At 51.7% G+C, this 19,886-nt stretch overlaps 1 protein-coding gene across 4 annotated transcripts in view; it reads right to left on the bottom strand.

Annotated features, from left to right (window-relative positions):
* Positions 1-13,794, bottom strand: part of Vav2 (vav guanine nucleotide exchange factor 2) — a 168,636-nt gene extending 154,842 nt beyond the window's left edge. The window contains exon 1 of one of the 4 annotated variants that reach the window (XM_076928331.1): positions 13,021-13,794. In XM_076928331.1, the coding sequence (XP_076784446.1) occupies positions 13,021-13,224 (204 nt within the window). In that variant the 5' untranslated portion in view covers positions 13,225-13,794. The remainder of the gene's footprint in view (positions 1-13,020) is intronic. The other 3 variants (XM_034495800.2, XM_034495797.2, XM_034495798.2) reach the window with 3 other exon arrangements.
* Between the last annotated feature and the right edge of the window lie 6,092 nt (positions 13,795-19,886).

Genomic DNA, 19,886 nt, shown 5'->3' on the forward strand with positions numbered 1-19,886 from the left:
ACAGAAAGGCCAGCTCCTCATCCAGTAGCATCAATAGGGTAGACAGCTTGGTGAGCAAAGTGAGGTTCACAGGGTCCTGAGCAGACAACCGCCATCCCCCAAAAAAACAACTAGGGGGCCATGAATGACTCTTTCCAGCCTCAAGACCCAGACAGGCACTGGGCCTGGGAGCAGGATCACACTGGCCTGCAGAACACAGAGTTCTCAGTGACTCAGTCCCACCCAGCACCCACACCTCATCTCCAGAACCTCACTCTTAGGAAGCCCGCTGCACAGAGCAGCCAAGCCTTAGTGTGCATTTATGAGTAAGGTGTGTGTGTATACACACACACACACACACACACACACACACACGCACATGCAAGGATGTGCAAACACACATAGCCCCACCCACTCCTTACAATGCATTCTTAGCACCTGCTAAATACACAGTCCAGAAGCAAGCCAGCCTTGCCATCCAATTCTGCACCACATCTCAAATGCTCACATTCCCAAAAACGCCAGAACAAGTCTGGGCTCCAGGGTGGGGTACAAGAATATGACATCATCAACTAATCTTGGAAACACTTAGATTAACCCAAAGAGCCACGTCATTATTAAAAGCAGCCACTGCCAGAGCTTGCCCCAGACGGCTGCAGCTGGAGAGGCGCTGCCTCACTCCCACAAGAACGTGCCCCACCTCTAGGAGCAGCTGAAGAGGGGACTTGTCAACCAGAGCACGAAGCACAGAGCTGAAGAGTCTCTGGCAGGGCAGGGCGGCTCACCACAAGAGTAATTACACACACCAGACAGCAGCTCTGAGGAAAGGCAAGCAACTTCATGCGCCATTCACGGAGTCCTCCTACCCACCTAGGAAGCACGTGGGAGACAAGAGGATCCCTTTTCACAAGCCTGAAGCACAGGGCCACAGAACTGCAGCCACTGGGATAACCTCCATCACTCATGCGGAGTCTGGCTCTGGCTCTGGCTCCTCAAGATGGGAAGAGGGCACCTCTCTCTGTTCCTGACAGCTGGGGGAGAAGGGGGAGCATCGTGTAGCAGGCGACAAGCTGAGGATAAATACAAGAGACCAGCATTAAGGGAACACTGTCTCCTGGAGTTTGAGAGAGGGAATCTTATGGAATCCCCAGGCAGCTCCACAACCCCACCCCCTCAGCAGAGGTGCAGACCCAACGGGAGAAGGGGCCAGACCATAAGGAAGGCCCAAGGAAAGGCAAGAAGGGCCAGGCAATGTGGCATATGCAAGTAATCCCAATACTTGGGAAGTAGAGGCAGAAGGATCAGGAGTTCAAGGCCATCCTCAGCAATATAGTGAGTTAAAGATCAGGTGGGGCTGCAGGAGACTGTCTCAAATAAACAGATAGAGCAAAATTAATTAATTAATTGATTAAAAAGGGTGACAGTGGGGTGAACCACCCTGCCATTGAGGCAAGGAGTAAACTGAGGCTTGGAGAGACACAGCAACCTGCCAGTCTCCATGGCTGGCCTGTCTCAGACAGGCTTCCTGTTATGCTCTGGGGTGAAAACAAGCAATAGCAAGACATTTCAGGGTGGAGACAGGCGCCCTGGGCCAGCGTGTAGGCGATGTATCACCTATGGGTGCAAAGAAGCCAGATCCAAAAGGGGTCTTCTCTTTCACCCAAGCAACTGTGGCCCCTCCTGTCCCCACTGCTAAATAACCACAATAAGGACCAGAGAGGGAGGGACATCAATAGGGAGAAAGGAGCAGAGGGAAGGAGTGGAAGGGACGTGGGGAAAGGAGGAGGGCGGGTCTCAGAACAGGGCTGAATGAACATAAGGGACCAGAGCCTTCCACCCACCACAACAGGGTGGGGGTGGGGGACACAGGTCATGCAGTAGGCTACACGTGCCCAGCTGTCCTTTTCACCAGAGGACATGATGCAACGGTCTTGAGCTGATAGACATCTTACACAGTTAAGAGAGAGGGCCCATGCTCTAACATGACCACAAACCTCCGCATCTCACTGAGGGTAGAAAACAAGGCAGCAACATGAGCCTCAGACCATGGGGTGCTGGTATCTGCAGGAATAGGCTCTGGGATCAAAAAGGGGGGCGCCTAAGCCAAAGTAATAGGATTCCAGAGGTGGCCCAACACCATGCATCTCTTTTCCTTAGCCAACAAAGGAATCCAATGTCACAGTGAGCAGAGGCCCACACCACCTGCATGTGCCTGTCTGCATGCTCCAGCACGTAGACAACGGTGACAATCTGAAAAACCTCACTGCTTCTCAAAGGGAGATGACCTATGAAGAGAGGGCTGGAGAGACACAGGATAAAAAAGACAGCCGTAACACCCCAAGAGTGCAGGATTCTGGTCCTGGGAGACCACTCCCAACCCCCACCTCAGAACCCTCTCGATGCACCCACTAAAGGGCTTGATGTAATTAATACACAACCCCAAATGCAGCAACATTTTGAAAGGTCATCTAATGAAAGAAGATACACAAGCAACTGGCCCACCCTGCACAGATGCAAAGGGGTGAGGGGACTCAGAGCAAGCTCTGTGATCCTGGAAATGCCACGGCTAAAGACATAGTGGAAGAAAAGGGGACCGATTGTGCCCGCCCCAATCAAAAGTACAGAAAAGCAGCCAGGAGAGGCATTTATGGCTTCAGGTTTGAGTTGGCTCCGGGGCAGATGCGGGCCCTATAAAAACTCTTTTAATCTTTATACAAACTCTATAAAGCATGGCAAACACACACAGACCACAGATCACTGTTTGACCCTGTCCTTGTGAAACTGCCACTGGCAGACTGCAGGAAATCTCAGTCAGGTCTGGCCCCAGGTCAAGCAACCCTGGGCACAGACCTGTCACCTCCTCACCACTGTGAAGACTGCTATTCTTGCTTATCTTTTGGAGCCAAAGACAGCGACAACTGCAGGATACTATGCAGTCAGAGGGACCCTAGGTACCCAAGGGAAATCACAGGCTGAGGGTGAGCTCAGCCTTGCTGGGGTGGGGGGGGGGTGTACTAGAGCCAAACAAAGGGTCCTGAGTTGTCTCTGTTCTATTGGATCTATTAGCAGCTGCATGGAAGGAATCTCAGCTCCAACTCTGCAAGGGGTGTAAGGTTACCCCATCCACAGAGCCCTTCTCAAAGGTCAAGCACTGTCCTCCTGAGCTTTGACTTCCCTCTGCTACCTCAATCAGTCCTCAACCGAATCCTATTCTGTGGCTCTTTAAAAGTCCCTTGAGAAAGCAAGGCCCAAGACCAAGAGCCAAGAAGACATAAGATCTGCAAGAGATGGTAAAGGTACAATTCAGACTTGGGCTAAGAGGGTCCAGGGCTCTGATGGTATTCACCCAGAGACATGTGTGCAATCACACCCTCCCTGCCCAAGCACCTAAAGCCAGGACCAGGATGGAGCCAGTGGGTCCCCAGTGGTCTGCATAAGGTCATCTCTGTATGAGTGAGTGGGGTCTAGGATTCCTGCCATGGGGAAAGGAGTGGATGTGGACCAGCCACACTCCACACAAAAAAAAATGTTAACAGGTGGGAGGAGTGCATAGGAGACTTTCATGTGCAAAAACTCTAAGGCAGGAGCCACGGCTATTCGTGACAGACAGGAGCCCAGTGACGGCAGTAAGGTCAATTGGCCCTGAGACCACCCTCTCCAGCAGGCCACATCTGAATCTTACTTAAGCTGCCTGTTTGCTGGTGCAGCTATTGAAATATCTGGAAACAAGAACTTTCCAAGAAACACAGGAAAGCAAGGGGACCACCATCACCTGGCCAAGAAACCAGCCTGAAGGTCCTATGGGTAAGTGTCAGCGGCAGGCTCCTGCCAGCTTGCTTCTCTAGTTATCAGGTCAACACACAGAGCTATCTCTGTGACACAATAACCAGTGGCAGATGCTTTGCAAATAAGGTGGAGTCCCCTCCCCATCATCTGGAAACAGGTGAAGGATAGGCTAGAAACCATGTAGCCACAACAGAGCCGGCTAGGCCATCATTAAGGCTGCCTTCAGATTCAGTTACTGGCTCCTGGCATCCCATTTCCCACCAGCCTAAACACCCTGCTAAAGGCCAGCCCTGGCTGGTGAGAAGTCTGGGCCCCAACACAGCTGTAGGACCTCAGCTGATCCCTCACCTCTCCCTCCTCTTATGCATTAATAAGGCCAGAGTCACCCAGCTCAGTGCCTGGATGGTCAAGAAATAAATGCTATCTAGAGGGTTAGAGAGATGGCTTACCAGGTTAAGAACACTGGCTGCTCTTCCAGAAGACCAGGGTTCAGTCCCCAGGTACAACTCTGAAACACACTAACAGCAAAGGTGGTGTGTGTCCATCTTCTGCCTCTACAGGCTGGAAGGCCTTGCCCAAGAAGCAACAGAGAGGGCAGAGGTCCCTTTCAGTCTTCTCAGACTTCTAATTGTTGGACACTCAGTTCACCCAGGGACAGAGACCAGAGAAGCCTCCTCCTCAGGCCAGTGGGAATGACTAACAGGGCCTGATCTGTCAAGGGCCAGGGGACAGGAGAGGAAGACGGATGCCCCATGCAGCACAGATCTGGATACCACAGGAGTAGGCAGCAAGCGGGTGGGCAGGGAATGCAGTGTCCTGTGCAGCAGCCAAGCACGCTCCCGGCATACAGCTCCTCAAAATCCTCCTATGAGCCCCGGTACAGAAGTGTGGAGCGACAGGGACTGTCATCCTATTTCAGGTAAGGAAACTAAGTTCAAAGGACCCTCACGACCCTGGCTTCCACATATAGGACACTTGACTGAGGGCCCTAAGTGACCGAAGTCATCAAGGAAGCATGAGAAAAACAGGTCAGCAGTTTGCTCTTGTCCAGCACTTCCTGTTAGACAAGCTTGTCTAGGGCTTTTGGCAAAGAGCAGACAGGGACGAACCAGTATTGGGGGAGGGGGACCAAGAGCCCTTCTCAAAGTTCAGAGCCTGGGGAAGCAATTGGAGCAGCAGGGGGAGGGAGAGGCTAAGGAGCAAACTGCAGGGCAATGACCAGGAAGTAGGAAGCCACAGGAGGCAGCCAGAGGCTGAGTCAGAGCACCAGGTGCCAGACAGAAAGACAGGGCGCCTCCCACCAGGTGAGCTTCAGCGCAAGGCTGGAGGACTGGCTGGGTGCAAAAAGCTACAAGGAAAGTATCTTAGTTAGGTTTCACTGCTGAGATAAAACACCTCAACGAAAAGCAACTTGGGAAGCCAAGGGTTTATTGGGCTCGCACATCATACATAGTCCCTCCTCAGTGGAAGCCAAGGCAGGAACTGAAAACAAAGCTGAGATGCTCCTGTTGGCTTGCTTAGCCTGCTTTCTTAGACACCTCAGAACCACCTGCCCTGCGATGGCACTGTCCACAGTGGGCCAACTGGGCCCATCCCACAGCAATCATTAATAAAAAAAAAAAAATATATATATATATATATATATATATCTCCTACAGACTTACCTACAAGGCAATCTGATGGAGGAGGCGCAGGAGCCAGGGAGAAAGGAGATGGCTGAGGGAGAGTTCAGCAGATGCTGATCTTCTAAACCTCACCCTTTAGTTTTGTATGACCCACAGCTGCTATTTCCCCCCAGGACCTGCCCTAGGGCTCTGTGTGTATTAGTCAAGTCCTCTACTGCTAAGCTAGAGTTCTAGCCCCTATATTCTATCTTAAGACAGAGCCTCAATAAGTTTCCAGGCCGGCTTTGAAGGTGTGGTTCTTCTGCCTCACCATTTCAAGGAACTGGGATGTCAAGCCTGTGCGGCTAGGCTGGGCTCCTTCTACCATGTCTGTCTATATAGCCTGCTTTGTACACTCTACAAACCGTGTGTGTGTGTGTGTGTGTGTGTGTGTGTGTGTGTGTGTGTGTGATGTGGTGCTGGGGATGGAGCCCAGGGCCTGGCAAATGCCACCAAGCTACAACCTCAGTTCCCAAGAAAGGTTGTATTTTAATGGTTGGAATAAGCCCCATTATGAAACACAGAATTCTAACTTGATAAACACATTGTACTGAAGCTCTTGGTTCAAGAAAACAGCTAAAGCTACACTTCCTGCTATGAGGCAGAGTTAGGAGTGGGTGCTAGAACAGAGGCCGTCTGGCCCATGATGCCTAACATATTCTGAAGTTAACTCTTAATAGCAAACACTGATTACCTTACTCCACAAGAAAGCTGAATGGCCAGGCTGGCATGTGGGGAAAAGGTGTTTTCAAGGAATCTGAGAAATAAGGCCTGATGCAGGGTGACGGGGGACAGGACTGAGGAGACTATGTCCTTCATCCACTTAACACAGGGTCCTGACACATCAGACACCACCTGCGCAACCCACCAGTCTTCACTGTCTATGTTCTGAATTTGCTGTCTGGAACCAACATACATTTCCTGGATACAGAGACAAAAGGTATAGATCAGGTGACAAATGCTTTATCATGAGTGTCCTCAAAAGAGGGGTCAGGGAGGTTAGAGAAATGGCTGTGGGGGAGGGAGGAAGGGAACGCACATGCTTTAATCCCAGCACTGGGAGGCAGAGGCAGGCAGATCTCTCGAATTTAACGTCCGCTGGGTCTACAGAGTGAGTTCCAGGACAGACGGGGCTCCCTGTCTCGAAACAAAACAAACACCAAAGAGATGGCCCCATGGTTAAGACCATTGCTGCTGCTTGCTGCTCACTGACCCAGGCCAGCCTGTTCTAGCTCTAGAAGATCAGGCGCCCTCTTCTGGCCTCCAAGGGCATCTGCACACATGTGCATACGCACACATAGATACACAAATACACACAGAAATAAAAAGTAAGCATTTTTTTTTTTTTAACAAGAGAGATCATATTCCCAACAGCCCTCTGGAGACACCATGGCTTCTGAGAAGATAAGGGACACCTTGGGTTACCTAATCCTCAAAGCAAGAAAGAACTCAACTAAAGACCACGGTCAAAGGGAACACTTTCCTTTTCAGGGCCCCAACAAGTAAGAGCCCAACAGCTCCCCATTCCCAACCAACTGAACATACAACCCCAGGGCCCAAAGCGGGACAGACTGCTCTTCACAAAGGCCTTCAACGTGGCCTTCCTCTCAGCAGCACCCTGACTAACAAGCAAGCCAGGTTTGGTTTGGTTTGGTTTGGTTTTTAACCAACACACACCACACAACAATTCACACCAGTGCTGAGAGTGTCCACCCTTCAGCAGATGCTGCTTGCTGCTCCAGTGGTCCATTGCACGGACATCAGACCAGGCCTAGGGACAATGCTGCCAGAAGTCCTGCACCTCTCTCAGCAAGTCCCTGACACTGCAGCCACCCGAGCATCACAAACACGGCCATGCAGAAACTCCAGCCCCAGAATCACATTCCCCTGCTATGTTCCCACCACTAGTGCCTCAAGGAGTCTTTCAGACACCCCTACACACCTCACCCTCCCCGCATGAAACTGAGTTCTATACATACACATCTGTGCTTTATCCGTGGCAAGACAGAACTCCTATACCCCCAAAGATCTGGCTTTCACCCTTCCAGAGCTGTTCTGCTAACACCACACGCTAAGTAAAATGCATCATTAAAATGAGTGTTATAGAGTAAGCAAGATGGCTCAAGGGGTAAAAGTGCTCACGATACAAGGCTGGTGCCCTGAGTTCGATCCCTGCCTACATGTAAAGGTGGAAGGAGGGAGCCACCCCACAAAGCTGTCTCAGCACACATACCGTGGTACTCATGCCTTCAGGCACATAATACACACACAATAATAATAAATAAACTTTTTCCCAAGAGCAGTGGTGCACATCTTTTATCCCAGCACTCAGGAGACAGAGGCAGGTGGAACTCTGAGCTCAAGACCAGCCTGGTCTGCAAAGTGAGTTCCAGAACAGCCAGGACTACATAGTGAGACTGTGTCTCCAAAAGAAAAGGACAGAGTTCGGAAATTTTTTTTTAATTAATGTTACACATTTGTTAGTTTTTGTTATGACTACCAAAAAATACATAAATCTAAAGATTTTTTATTATTATTATCATCTGTGAGTGCATGTTCATGAATGCAACTACCTGCAGAGCCAGTAAAGGGTGAAGGATCCCCTGGAGCTATCATACTAAGCCTTTGTGAGTCACCTAGTATGGGTGCTGGAATTCAACCTCAGGTCAACCATAAAAGCAGCAAGAGCCCTTAACCATAGAACTTAACATAGGAGAGATCCAGTCCAGTGGAAATCAAGATATAACTAACTCAGCATTGGCTGCGTTCACATACACAGACCACAAATAAGCACACATTGTGTGCACACAAAGATGTGTCCAGACACACATATATATATACACGCTTTCACATGCATTTCCCCAGGTAAGCACTAAGAGCTTCCATGAGTCCTGAGCACACCCCTCCCCATCTTGGCCTCAACATACCCCTCTCCTACCAAGGAACTACATCCACTGAAGCAGGGGCCAGCTCCTGAACTAGGACAAAGGAACACACAGATGAGCCCAGAACATCTTGTGCCAGCGAGTCAGCGATGCTCCCAGAATGACTGGGAGGGTGCCAGAGATATGCAGACGCCAACCTGGACCAGTTCCCACTGTCGCCCAAGACAATGTGAGCACCGAGGTAAATAATGGTTATAGCAGATTAGAATAAAACAGGAAACATAACCCATGCTGGGTGGGAAGACAGAAAGAAGTGGAAAGAAGTGGAAAGAGGAGGAAGGGGGAGAGGAGAGGGAAGGGGAGGGAAACAAGAAATCAGTATTTACCTTGTCTCAAAGCACCTCCCTGAAACCTAGGCTCCCCAATAACCAAGGAGTTTAAACTCAACATCTCCAGTAGACACTCAACGCTGAGCCTCAAGCCACCTGCTCTGATCCAGAGGAAAGGGTAGCATAGCAGGATGCCACATCCCACCGCAGGGGCACAGCCTGAGTCTAATCCTGAGCCATCAGCCAAGGAGCCAAGGAGCCTGGACCTTGGGCATGAAGAGCAGAGAATGTGACTGTTGAGGAGAGGCCTTGGACAGAGAGGAGCAGATGAAGATCCCAGGTCACTTTTGCTGGAAAGGACACTTAACTAGGACACCTGAGTGTCTTGATGCAGTGGTGACAAAATGCACATTTGTTTGTAGGAAATGCACTGGGCATCAAGAGCATGGAGTACCAAGTCCCTGCTACCGCTCAAAGGTCCACAAGAAAGTGTATACAACTTGGTCATGAGTCAGAACCATTCTCACATTGTAAAACTGCCTGGCTCGAGGCAGGAAAGACGGCTCCCTGGTTAAGCAACATTGTCTGTTTTTCCAGAGGACCCAAGTTTGGCTCCCAGCACCCACATCAGGCAGCTCACAACTGGCTGTAACCCCATCTCCAAGGGATTGAATACTCTGTTCTGAACTGCAGGGTATTTGTACTCCTGTTCTCACACACACACACACACACACACACACACACACACACACACACACGATCACAAATAAGTCTTTTTAAAACTGCCTGGCTTCCCTGAGAATCAGCTTTGCTTTCTCTGCTTCCCAAATCCCATGTCTTGACTCTCAGCCTTGGCCAGAGTGCTCCCCTCCCCTCTTGGTCCTCCCCAGCCTGTGACATGGACCCAGGCAAAGGAATGATTCCTTGAACAAATGTAAAAGGAAAGAACATTGCTCTGCACGGGAAGCCAAGATGAAGGGAACCAGAGAGAATGTACTCCTTCCTGCCTGGAGAGGCTCACATCCTTAAGAACCCACAACCACCCTTGGTTTGGATGAATGATCTAAATCCCCCAGGGCCTGAGCCCAGGCAAGCAGGCAGCAAGTGGTGTTCACGAGAAAAGTACTCAAAAGTGCAGCACTGGAGATGCATACTTGAGCAGTGTCAACCCAAAACGAGTCTCAGCACAGGGGAGCAATCAGAGGAAGCTTCCTAGAGAAGGAAGAGGCCCCAAGCCAGCTGACAAAGAACCAGGCTGGAAGGTGGTTGGTAAGTTAGCATGTTATGGGCACAAGAGGAAAAACCACGGGGAGGAGACAAAAAGTACCAGGCCAAAAGTTCAGGGGAGAGGGGAAACATGGAGGTCCCATGAAGGCAAAGCCTTGTGATCCAGGTATTAAGAGATCTATGATACGTCACTGCAGCAGACAGACCACTGGTGTCCTAAAATGAGAAGGCCACCAGAGTGCTATGAGCATGACAGAGCCAAGTGAACGTGACCCCTCCTTAAGAGGCCTCTCCAGAGCAAACATGTAGACTGTCAGCTGGCACAGTGCCCTTGTGAACTCTTTGACTGTAGCCACTTCAACACCATAGGTCCCTTCTTAGGATCAGTAATTAGTAAGTACACCTAATCAGCTTAATTAAACCCAAAGCAGCTTCCAGGCATTGGAGTACAAGGTACATCCTATCCTGTCCATTCAAGAGGGTGCAACAAAGCAGACAGCCAGTATCTCTCCATGACCATCAGTACCCAACAGATGCCTAATAAATCTGTACTGCCATGCCTGGTATAGCGGTGCACTCTTTTAATCTCAGCACTTGAGAGGTAGAGACAGGCAGGTCTCTGAGAATTCCAGGTCAGCATGGTCTATCCAGTCAGGGTTACAGTCAGACCCTGTTTCAAAAAAATTTTTTTTCCATTATGCTCCCCTAGAACCAATAGCCCAGCTGAGATAACTCAAAATGGGAGGGGACTTCTGAGTCCTGAAAGTTTACCAGGAAGCCATGTGGCCTTCAAGGATCAGGGGACACCAGAGGCCAGTGAGCTGGACATGTTCTGACACATGACAAACAGGGAGAAAGAAAACAGTCTCTCATTCTGTGCCAAATGGCCCAGCTGACTCCCCATAAAGGATTTAGAGGTCCAGGGAAACCAGGCATGTTCCCACTAACACCACAGAAAGCCCCCACGCAGGTCCCAGGGAAAGCTCAAAGTAAGCAAAACTGCAGGGCAGCTGGGGCAAGTCCTCTGAATTCACCTTTTTTTTTTTTTTTTTTAGAAAGATGTCCATACACAAGCTTGTTTAAGCCACTTACTGCCTGGATGACCTGGGCCACAACCAGGGCACATCTGTGGAACTTTAACAGTCTACAGATCAGAGGTGGTCACCACTCCACCAACTGTTCCTAGCCAAGAGCAGTTGTGATTCCTTCTGTGTTCCAGTCACCACAAAACAAGGTGATACCACCTTCCCCCCCCCCCCTTCCCCTATATTAGAAATGTGAGTTTCCTGTGGCATAGAGCAAGCACCTAGAGAAAAAAAGAAGACTCTCCCCAGACCCTGCACAGCCAGCTCTGGTAACAACCGTTGCTTCTTTCCTTATGAATACACATGGGGCCATAAGGCTCAGCAAGCACCTGCTTTGTAAAGACCATGGGACAGACCAGCTTACACAAGATGACAAGCAAGGGGAGAACATAGACCTTCCGCGCAGGTGTTAGTAATCTCCGGCTGGTAAAACCTAGAAGTTTCCAGGTCCCGGGGACTGAATCCTGAAGCCTACCCAAGCCAGCGCCCTTTATCCCATCCAGACCAAACCACAATATCCCTGCCAACCCGCTTCACCCTCATAACCCAACCCCACCCCACCCCTAATCCTAGGTCAGGCTCAAGCCTCCAGGCCCAGCAACAGAATCTGCCAGAAGCCAGCCATCTTAGCCTCCAGTTCCGTGGAAGCCCATAGGGAGATAGGGAGTGAAGCCCCAGCTATGTGTAGGAGTGTGTAGAACACACGTTCTCTAGCCACGAAAGGGGTTAAGAACTACAGACTTCCTGGCCCAACTTCGGGAGGAGGATCACACTTCCAGATCTGTGAAAGTCCTCCCTACAGCAACCATTTAAGCGTGCCACTTGGGCACCCTGTCACTCAGATCTTGCAGGACTCCAGCTGCAAGAAAGACCCTGAAGGCTCTCTCTGGGCTGCTGGGATATTGCTATCAAGTAGGAGGACAACCCCCTCTCTTTCCCTCCAGGGGCTCTCCTTTGTCAAACGGGCATGGCCTCATCTCTGTGGAAAGGCAGACACAGCCAAAGGGCAGAGGCTTTGGGGGGAGGGGTGAAACCCGCCAGAATATTAGGATTAGTGACTCTCAAAGAATCACCGCGTTTCCCACAGTCCTAGAAGAGAATTCCCGGCGTCCACTAGGAGTTTCTCGAAGTGGGCGGGTCGCACCTGGACAGTACCCGGCTGAACCAGAGCTGCCTAACTCTTCTCTCCGCCTCCCAGATCCCTTTAAAGAGCGATTGGGCGGGGGGGATCCAGGACCCCCAAAGGGCGGGCCACACGCCTTGAATTTGCTTAACTCTCAGCCAAGTTCCCTTCAAGGGGCCAAGAAAAGCAGCTTCAGCCAGCAGAGCAGACATTTTCCTGCCCTGCCCTGCCCTGCCCTGCAGCCACACGAGTGCCTCCCTCCACAAAGGCCTCACTGGAGCAACGACCGAAAAGGGGGCGGTGAGGAGGCGAAGGGAATACCATCTCAGAGGCCCTCTAGGAAGGCCCACGAGGCAGCTGATCCCAGGCTGGGGTCTGGAAGGAGGCGCAGGCCGGAGAGGGGGCGGCGCCCGGCCCTCCCCTTCCTTCGGCCAGAGCATCCCGCCCGGCCCGGCCCCTCCACCGAGCTGCGGGTCAACGTAGCCACGACTCCATCTCCTCCTCCACCGGCTCCAGCTCATCCTCCATGGGCTCCGGCCGCCTAGCGCGCAGCCCGGGGACGCGGCCCCCGGCGTGGCACGCACCGGGTTGGAAAGGACACTGAGGGACCCGGGCCTGGGTGCGAGACTGCAGTGCTGGGTGCCGCACCGAGGCTGGAGTCGCCCTCCACCAGAAGGGCCCTCGCGGGGCAGCCGTACACACAAACGGTCCCCGCGGCGATGGTGGCGCGCCCTAGGCTTGGGGGACTTTAGCCAACTTCGCGCCTTCGGGGACGGCCGCTCTCTAGAGCGGAAAGCGGAGACCGGGACGTGCCCTGCTCTGCACTGACCCCTGAGCCAGCCTCTCCGGCCAGGGAACCTGGGCCTCCCACGGCCCTCGCTCCAGTCAATGCGCCCCTCAGGTCGCACACCCGAGCTCCTCCTGCAGTGCCGGGACCCTCACCTGGGACATCTGCGGCCGGAAGTTGATGTCCTTAAGGTCGATGGAGCCAGGGGAGAGGTTGTGCAGCAGCTGGCATAGAAGGACGCCGTCGCGCAGCGCCTGCGCCAGGTCGAAGACCACCGCCGAGGGCCACACGACGCGGTGGTTGGGCGGCAGGACCTTGCAGTCGATGAGCCAGCGGCCGCATTGCCGCCACTGCTCCATGGCGCCCGCGGCGCCTGCGCTCGCCGCCGCGGCCGATGGGCCAGCTGGCTCAGGGCAGCACTCTGGCCAAAGTGCGGTGACCGCGAGGCATCCCGCCCGCCCGCGCGGGGCTCGGCCACCGGGGCGGGGCTTCGAGCAGGCGGCCCCGGGTCTCCCGCTGTGCGGCCGCTCGGCCCTCCTCTTCCTCCTCCTCCTCGGCTACTAGCGGGCCGCTGCTCCCGCCCACGTGCGGCCACCAGGCGCCCGCGGGGCAGCGTGCCGGGTCCTCCCTTCACACACACAAGTCCGCTCCAGCTCCGGCCCGGGCTCCACGCCTCCTGCCGCCGCAGCGCTCCTCGATCCGCCCCTCTGGGCACCGCATTCTGCGCTCCGGGCGTCCCGCTCCGGCCGCCGCTCCTGCCCCACCCGAGACAAAGGCGCAGCGGGTCGCTCGCTCCCTGCGTCCGGCGCCTGAGCTGCTCTCTCCACCGGGGCTTTGTTCGCCCGGCCCGCGGGCTCTACGATACTCGCGGGGCACTGGGACTCAGAAGCTCCGCGGCTCCAAGGCGCTGGGGGGTGCAGGGGGCGCGGCCACGGCCGGGCGGGGCCGGGGGCGGAGCTGGCACCTTCACCCGGCACCTCCCCCAGCGACCCAAGCACCGCCCCCAACCCGTCCTCCCACTTCCTGCCCCTGGGCGGCCAGCGAAAGTTGAAGAAGGCGGTGCTCCTGCGCAGGCTCCCCGCCCTCCACTTTCCCTTAGGTGCACGTGGAGGCTGGAGGTCTTTCTTGCCGAGCGATGAGGCCGCCGCATCCCAGAAGAGACTAGAAGGTGACCGCTGTAACGCTGGGTGCCCTTGCAGGGTCTTTCGGCAAAGATAGACCCCGGAACCCGAACCGGGTTGACCCACACACCCAACGCCCCTATGGCCACATCAATCTGATTAATGGGCTCAGGTCTTCCAGAGTTCACTTCCAGTCCTCTGTCCAGGGTCCGCAAGATACTCCGTCTCCAAGATAACGGAGAGAGAGAATAATGCTTCACTTATGGTCACAAGCAGCCCCCTTGATTTTCTAATGGGAGTTCTGGAGGGATAGACAGTGTTGTGTCCTGAGCACATTGTGACAGTGGGAGGAACTTCAAAAGCATAAGTAACTGATTTTGCAATTGAAATTAATTTGCTCTGGACTGTCTATAGGAGCTGTAGGTCGTTGGTAAAGGGAACTCCACAAAGCCAAGCCTTCTCTGAAACTAGTGTCATGAAAGGGAGCTGGAAGTAAGAAGAGTGACCAGCTTTTGTGGACTAGGCAGCATTGTGTCAGCCCCTGCCTCTCCCAGTTTACCTGGTCCAGGGAATGATGACAGGACCCACCTCAGCACACAGTCTCTCCCCTGCACCCAGGGGAGTTCCTCCCAGAAAGGCCTCTCTGCAGGAAGTCTGCTCACCCCTTCCCCACCTAAGGAGGAAGCATGAAACCTGATCCTAGAGATGAGAAGAGGCCAGGTGGAGCCAGGCTGGATGACAGGTGAGCTCCTGCAGCTTCACCTCTGAATAGTTTCAGGGGAAGGTCCTCCTGCAGAGAGGGGGTTAAATCATCCAAAGCACATGCCTACAGGCAGACCGCAAGTCATTCAACACTCTGTTCATAGGGATGAAAAGAGAAAGAAGGAAAGAAAGGATATTGCAAAGCTGAAAGCAAAGCATCCTGCTAATGCTGCGTTCTTGCCTTGGTGTAGGTACCCAGAGATCTCCCTCACAGAAAAGAGGTCTCTGTCCTCTCAGCCCTCAGCCGTCCTGCCTCATCAGAAACTCACCAAGACCAGGTCTGGGACAGGCTAATTTTGTCATCCGATCAAGCGTTCATCTGCTGCCCCCTGGTGGTCATGGAGAAAATGGCATCAGCTGACAGCCGAGCTATTCCAAAAGAGGGGTCTGTCTTTGAGGGGCTGTACTGCAGAGTTTGGAGTTAGTATGTCAGTTGTCAGAAGATCCAGGCCTCCTGGCACGGCGGAACTCTCTAGTGCCCAATTCCTTATCTGGCTAGTGGGGATATCATCCTGTGTGCTTGGTAGAGACCTTGGGAGGCTCTGCAGGGAAACCATAGGGATGAATGAAGGAAAGCTGGATGGAAAGTATCCAGATGTCTGTTGTACATGTGTAGGTCAGAGTGCATGAGCTCAAAACAAACATGCTGAGGGCTGGTAAGATGGATGCTTCTCCTCAATATCCCATCTCACCCATTCTCTCAGCCCACAGCTGTTGGCCAGAATTGCCTTCTGGAAGTGTCCAAGAGACGAGAGTACCTTCCCACTTTGGATATGAGCTCCAGTGAAAGCCACTTGTGCTGAGTACCAGTGACTAGCTCTGAGGTGAACCCAGCCTCATGCCCAGGATGTGGAAAGTGGGCCACTGACTAAGTAACTGTGCAAGGAAGGATGCACATGGAAAGGGGCAGCGAGTCTACTGGGCGCTGACAGTCCTTGAAGAGTCTGCTTTTACAGAATAGGGGCTAACAGGAAAGGATGGCTGCGGAGAGGAAGGCCCGGAGCAGCAAGGCCTGGCCCAGAAGGAACTCAGCATCTCTATACCCAGTCATGAACTGGTCAACTACAGCACATTCTTTTATGTACTCTGGTGTCAACTCCCCACTTCTAGTTTGCCAGGAAGTTTGAGACACACACACACACACACACTCAGATTCTGAGCACCCCCAGCTCTGCCCCCACCATGGTCCATGTTCTTCCCCTTGGGTTCCTCAACAGCCTGCTTCTACCTTGCCTTTCAGACTGCCCTCCACAGCCAGCGAGGACTAAGCCAAATCTAGATGCAACCCTATCACTCTGGCACCCTAAAACAAGCCCTTTGTGGTCTCAGCTTCCTGAGCACAATCCTTAGGCCTGGAGCTCTTTAAAGGAGTGCTATCTGACAGGCATGGGGCCCCAGACTCCACCTCTAGCCCTTACAGCAGTTGATTCTCAACCTGTGGGTCTGAACCCCTTGGTTGCCTAAGACCATCCAAAAACACAGATATTTACACACCACAATTCAAAACAGTAACAAAAATTAGTTGTGATGTTACATAACATAATTGCAATGAAAAATAATGTTATGGTTGGAGGTCACCATGACATGAGATTGTATTAAAGAGTCACAACATTAAGAAGGTTGAGAACCACTGTCTTTTTTTTTTTTTTAAGATTTATTTATTTATTTATTTAATGTATATAAGCACACTGTCCTTGAAACACCAGAAGAGGGCATCAGACCCCATTACAGATGGTTGTGAGCCACCATGTGGTTGCTGGGAATTGAACTCATGACCTTTGGAAGAGCAGCAAGTGCTCTTAACCATTGAGCCATCTCTCCAGCCCCCAAGAACCACTGTCTTAAAGAACATTAAAAAAGAAAACAAATGGCAGAATCTCTGCCAAGCAAACCCCCTATGGCACAGCTCCTTTCCCTGGCTGCATCTTCTGCACTGCTACTAGGGTTTTGCACTTGCAGTTTCTCTGACCAGAATTCTTCCACCAGAAAGGGACATGGCCAAGACTCTGGTTAGCAGAAGATGAATTTGAACCAGGATCTCAACATGGAGTCCATTTTCCCCAGTGCTCCCAGCAGAGCTGTTTGCATTTATTCTAGGCTGACCATAAGACTTAGGTCAACACAAGAGAAATCATGGAAGTCGCCATGTCTCTGCCCTTCTGGACTTCTGCAGTGTCCCTCCCGACTACCTCCCACAGTGAGGCACTGCTCACCGGGCAATGCCAGGACTGGTCTCTGACCAGATTACAAGTGCCTCTAAGCACACAGTGCTTTTGGTAACACCTGCCTCTGCAGAAGCTTCGCCAGACACTGGAATGTCCAGGAAACTGAGCATCTCCCCGGCCAGACCAGACATTGTGATTATTCATTCATGCGTCCCCATCAAACACCCAGACATACTGCATGTTCTCTGCTTTTCATCAAAAAGGCCATCATTGAAGGGCTCTCCCCAACAGGGATGGAGAAGCAAGGCTTCTCATCCAAAGAAACACCACCTTTGGCCTTTTCTCTACCACTGACCTTCCGTTCACTTCCTCACCAGCCCTGAACCTCTTTTTACATCTTTTTCTGGTCCCTCAACCCATCTACCTGGCCCTCTGTCCACTTAGCCTCTGATCTTCGTAGCCCTTCATTCCCTAGTCAGCCCTCCCATGTTCCTCAGTCCATCCTCTCGCATGGCTCAGGCCAGCCTCCCACCTGTCCACCACTACCTGCCCCTCTCCTGTCCATCCACTTATACCTGCATCTGGCCACACATCCCACCAACTAGCTGAGCCCTGACTTTGTTTCCAGAGAAGGGAAAGTGAGTGTTTTCGCCGGGTGAGGGATTTAGTCTCACATCCAGCCCACATGAACACACATTTTGCAAATTCCATTTGGAGTTCCATCGGGCAAATTCAGCTGTCACAATTTCCCAGGAAATTATAGGTGTAAGAAAAGACCATCTGGCCCGCCCTAGAGACTAAGCAAGCCTTGCTGGATGATGGGTGTGGACTCTCTCGCTTTTCCTTTGAAAAGACAAAATGTAGACTTTTCACTGCTAGTTGCTTCAACTTCAAATTTAAGCCAAAGGCCACAGTCTAGAGACTGACCCCTGCACTGAGGTCTCTGACATCTTGCTGTGACACAGCCACAGCTTGGGCACCTGCCAATGACTGTGCAAAACCCGAGGACAGTTTTCCCTGAGGCCTGTCTTGAGGCTTTAGAGGCTTCTGAGAAGACACTGTGTTTTGGGCCAGGTGAGCACAGTCTTAAGAGAGCAATGGGACCAGGTCACTGATCAGCTCCCCACTTGAGACTGAGGTAGGGTGGTTCTGTTTTCCTTATCACAAAGCCACAAGCCACCTGGATACTACATAAACAGAGCGGGTCCAGTCAGAATCCATTTGTCTGCATGTGAATAATAGCAGGCATGTGAATAACAGGCAGGCACTAAGCATGTTCCCAGACAGGCTCAGCTGACCACACACTGACTGCTGGAAACGTTGGCTCTTGGTAAAAAGAAGTTGACACAGTGTGAAGAACACAGCCATGGAAAAACCTGACTGTACTTCATCCCACCTCATCAGAGCCCCAAACCTCCCTTCAAACCAGAGGCGGGCCTCAGGTCCTGGGTCCTTCCATTCTCCTCCAGCTATGTCACCTTGAAGTCAGCACAACCAAAGGAATGTGCCAACCCCACCTGCTCCAACACCTTCCCAACCAGTATTTGTCACCCAGGAAGAGACTTTGTATTCCTTAAATAGAGCCCCCACCCTCTACCCACCTACTGGTCCGGCAACCTCCCTTTTGTCAAAAAGAGATTGTTGTTGTTGTTGTTGTTAATGTGCATTGGTATTCTACCTGCGTGTATGTTTGAAGGTTCCAGATGCCCTGTAATTGGAGCTCCAGAGTGTTGTGAGCTGCTATGTGGGTGGTGGGATTTGGACCCAAGTCCTTTGAAAGAGCAGCCAGTACTCTTAAGCACTGAGCCATCTCTCTAGCACCTCTGGCAGCTACCTTTGAATCTGCTTTGAATCACTTCATACAATTAGAATCAGTGGTGACTTGTGGCCTTTTGTGCCTGTTTTTTTTTTTTTTTTTTTTCTTTCACCCTGAATATGGCTGAGGTTTGTTTCTGTGACTCATGTTCTTCACTCAGGAGGTTCTTTGTCCCTTTCTATGGCTGACCAGTAAGCAATTCATTGTGAGGCCTTCCTGAGACACAGATTAATCCAGCATGTCTGAAACATTGTCATCCTGATATCTAATCAGCATCAAGACTTACTAAAAAGACTTTACCTCCTTCTCTGTTCTTCAAAACACTGGGTGTGTCTTGCACATGCAGCACATTTCCATCTGAACCCACATTCCCCTGAGAAGCGTTTGATATTAAATAAATTTAGGTTTCATGAAACTCACAGTTGAAAAAGATTTTCATGCTCAAGCTGTTTCAAATACACTTAGAAGTTTGCCAAAAATAGAATTTAGTATCAGTTTCTAAATTAATTAAACTGAACAGAAAGAGAGTTGACTGGAGTCTGGGAAATGTCTGTCTCCTCAAACCCAAGCAGTCACCAGGCCAGAAAAGACCCTTCCTTTCCTTTGTGCCTTAAGTGGAGTCGCTGTGGTGTTGGTGTTCTCCCAGCACCCAGCACCATGCCTGGCATGAGTTCGTGACTCTACTCACTTGCCCACCCACCCACTCATTCACTTCCTATCTTGTCTGCTCACCCACCCACTACCCAGACCACATCCACGTACTTGTTATGCATCCACACACTGGTTTATCCATCACCACCTCTCCAGCCACCATCCCACCCATCCATCCATCCTCTCACTCAACCGCCCCCACCACCCACTGCCCTAGTCAGGTTTCCTTTCTGTTGTGTTGGCTTAACACATGGTAGATATCTGAAAAAAGGAAGCCTCAGTTGAGAAGATTTATTTCCCCACCAGATTAGCCTGTGTATAAACCTATGGGGGCTTTTTTTTTTTTTTTTTTTTTTTTTTTGTTTTTGTTTTTGTTTTTGTTTTTGTTTTTGTTTTTCGAGACAGGGTTTCTCTGTGTGGTCCTGGCTGTCCTGGAACTCACTCTGTAGACCAGGCTGGCCTCGAACTCAGAAATCTGCCTGCCTCTGCCTCCCAAGTGCTGGGAT

Source organism: Arvicanthis niloticus, chromosome 2 (genome assembly GCF_011762505.2).
Source record: "Arvicanthis niloticus isolate mArvNil1 chromosome 2, mArvNil1.pat.X, whole genome shotgun sequence".
NCBI classification, from domain to species: domain Eukaryota; kingdom Metazoa; phylum Chordata; class Mammalia; order Rodentia; family Muridae; genus Arvicanthis; species Arvicanthis niloticus.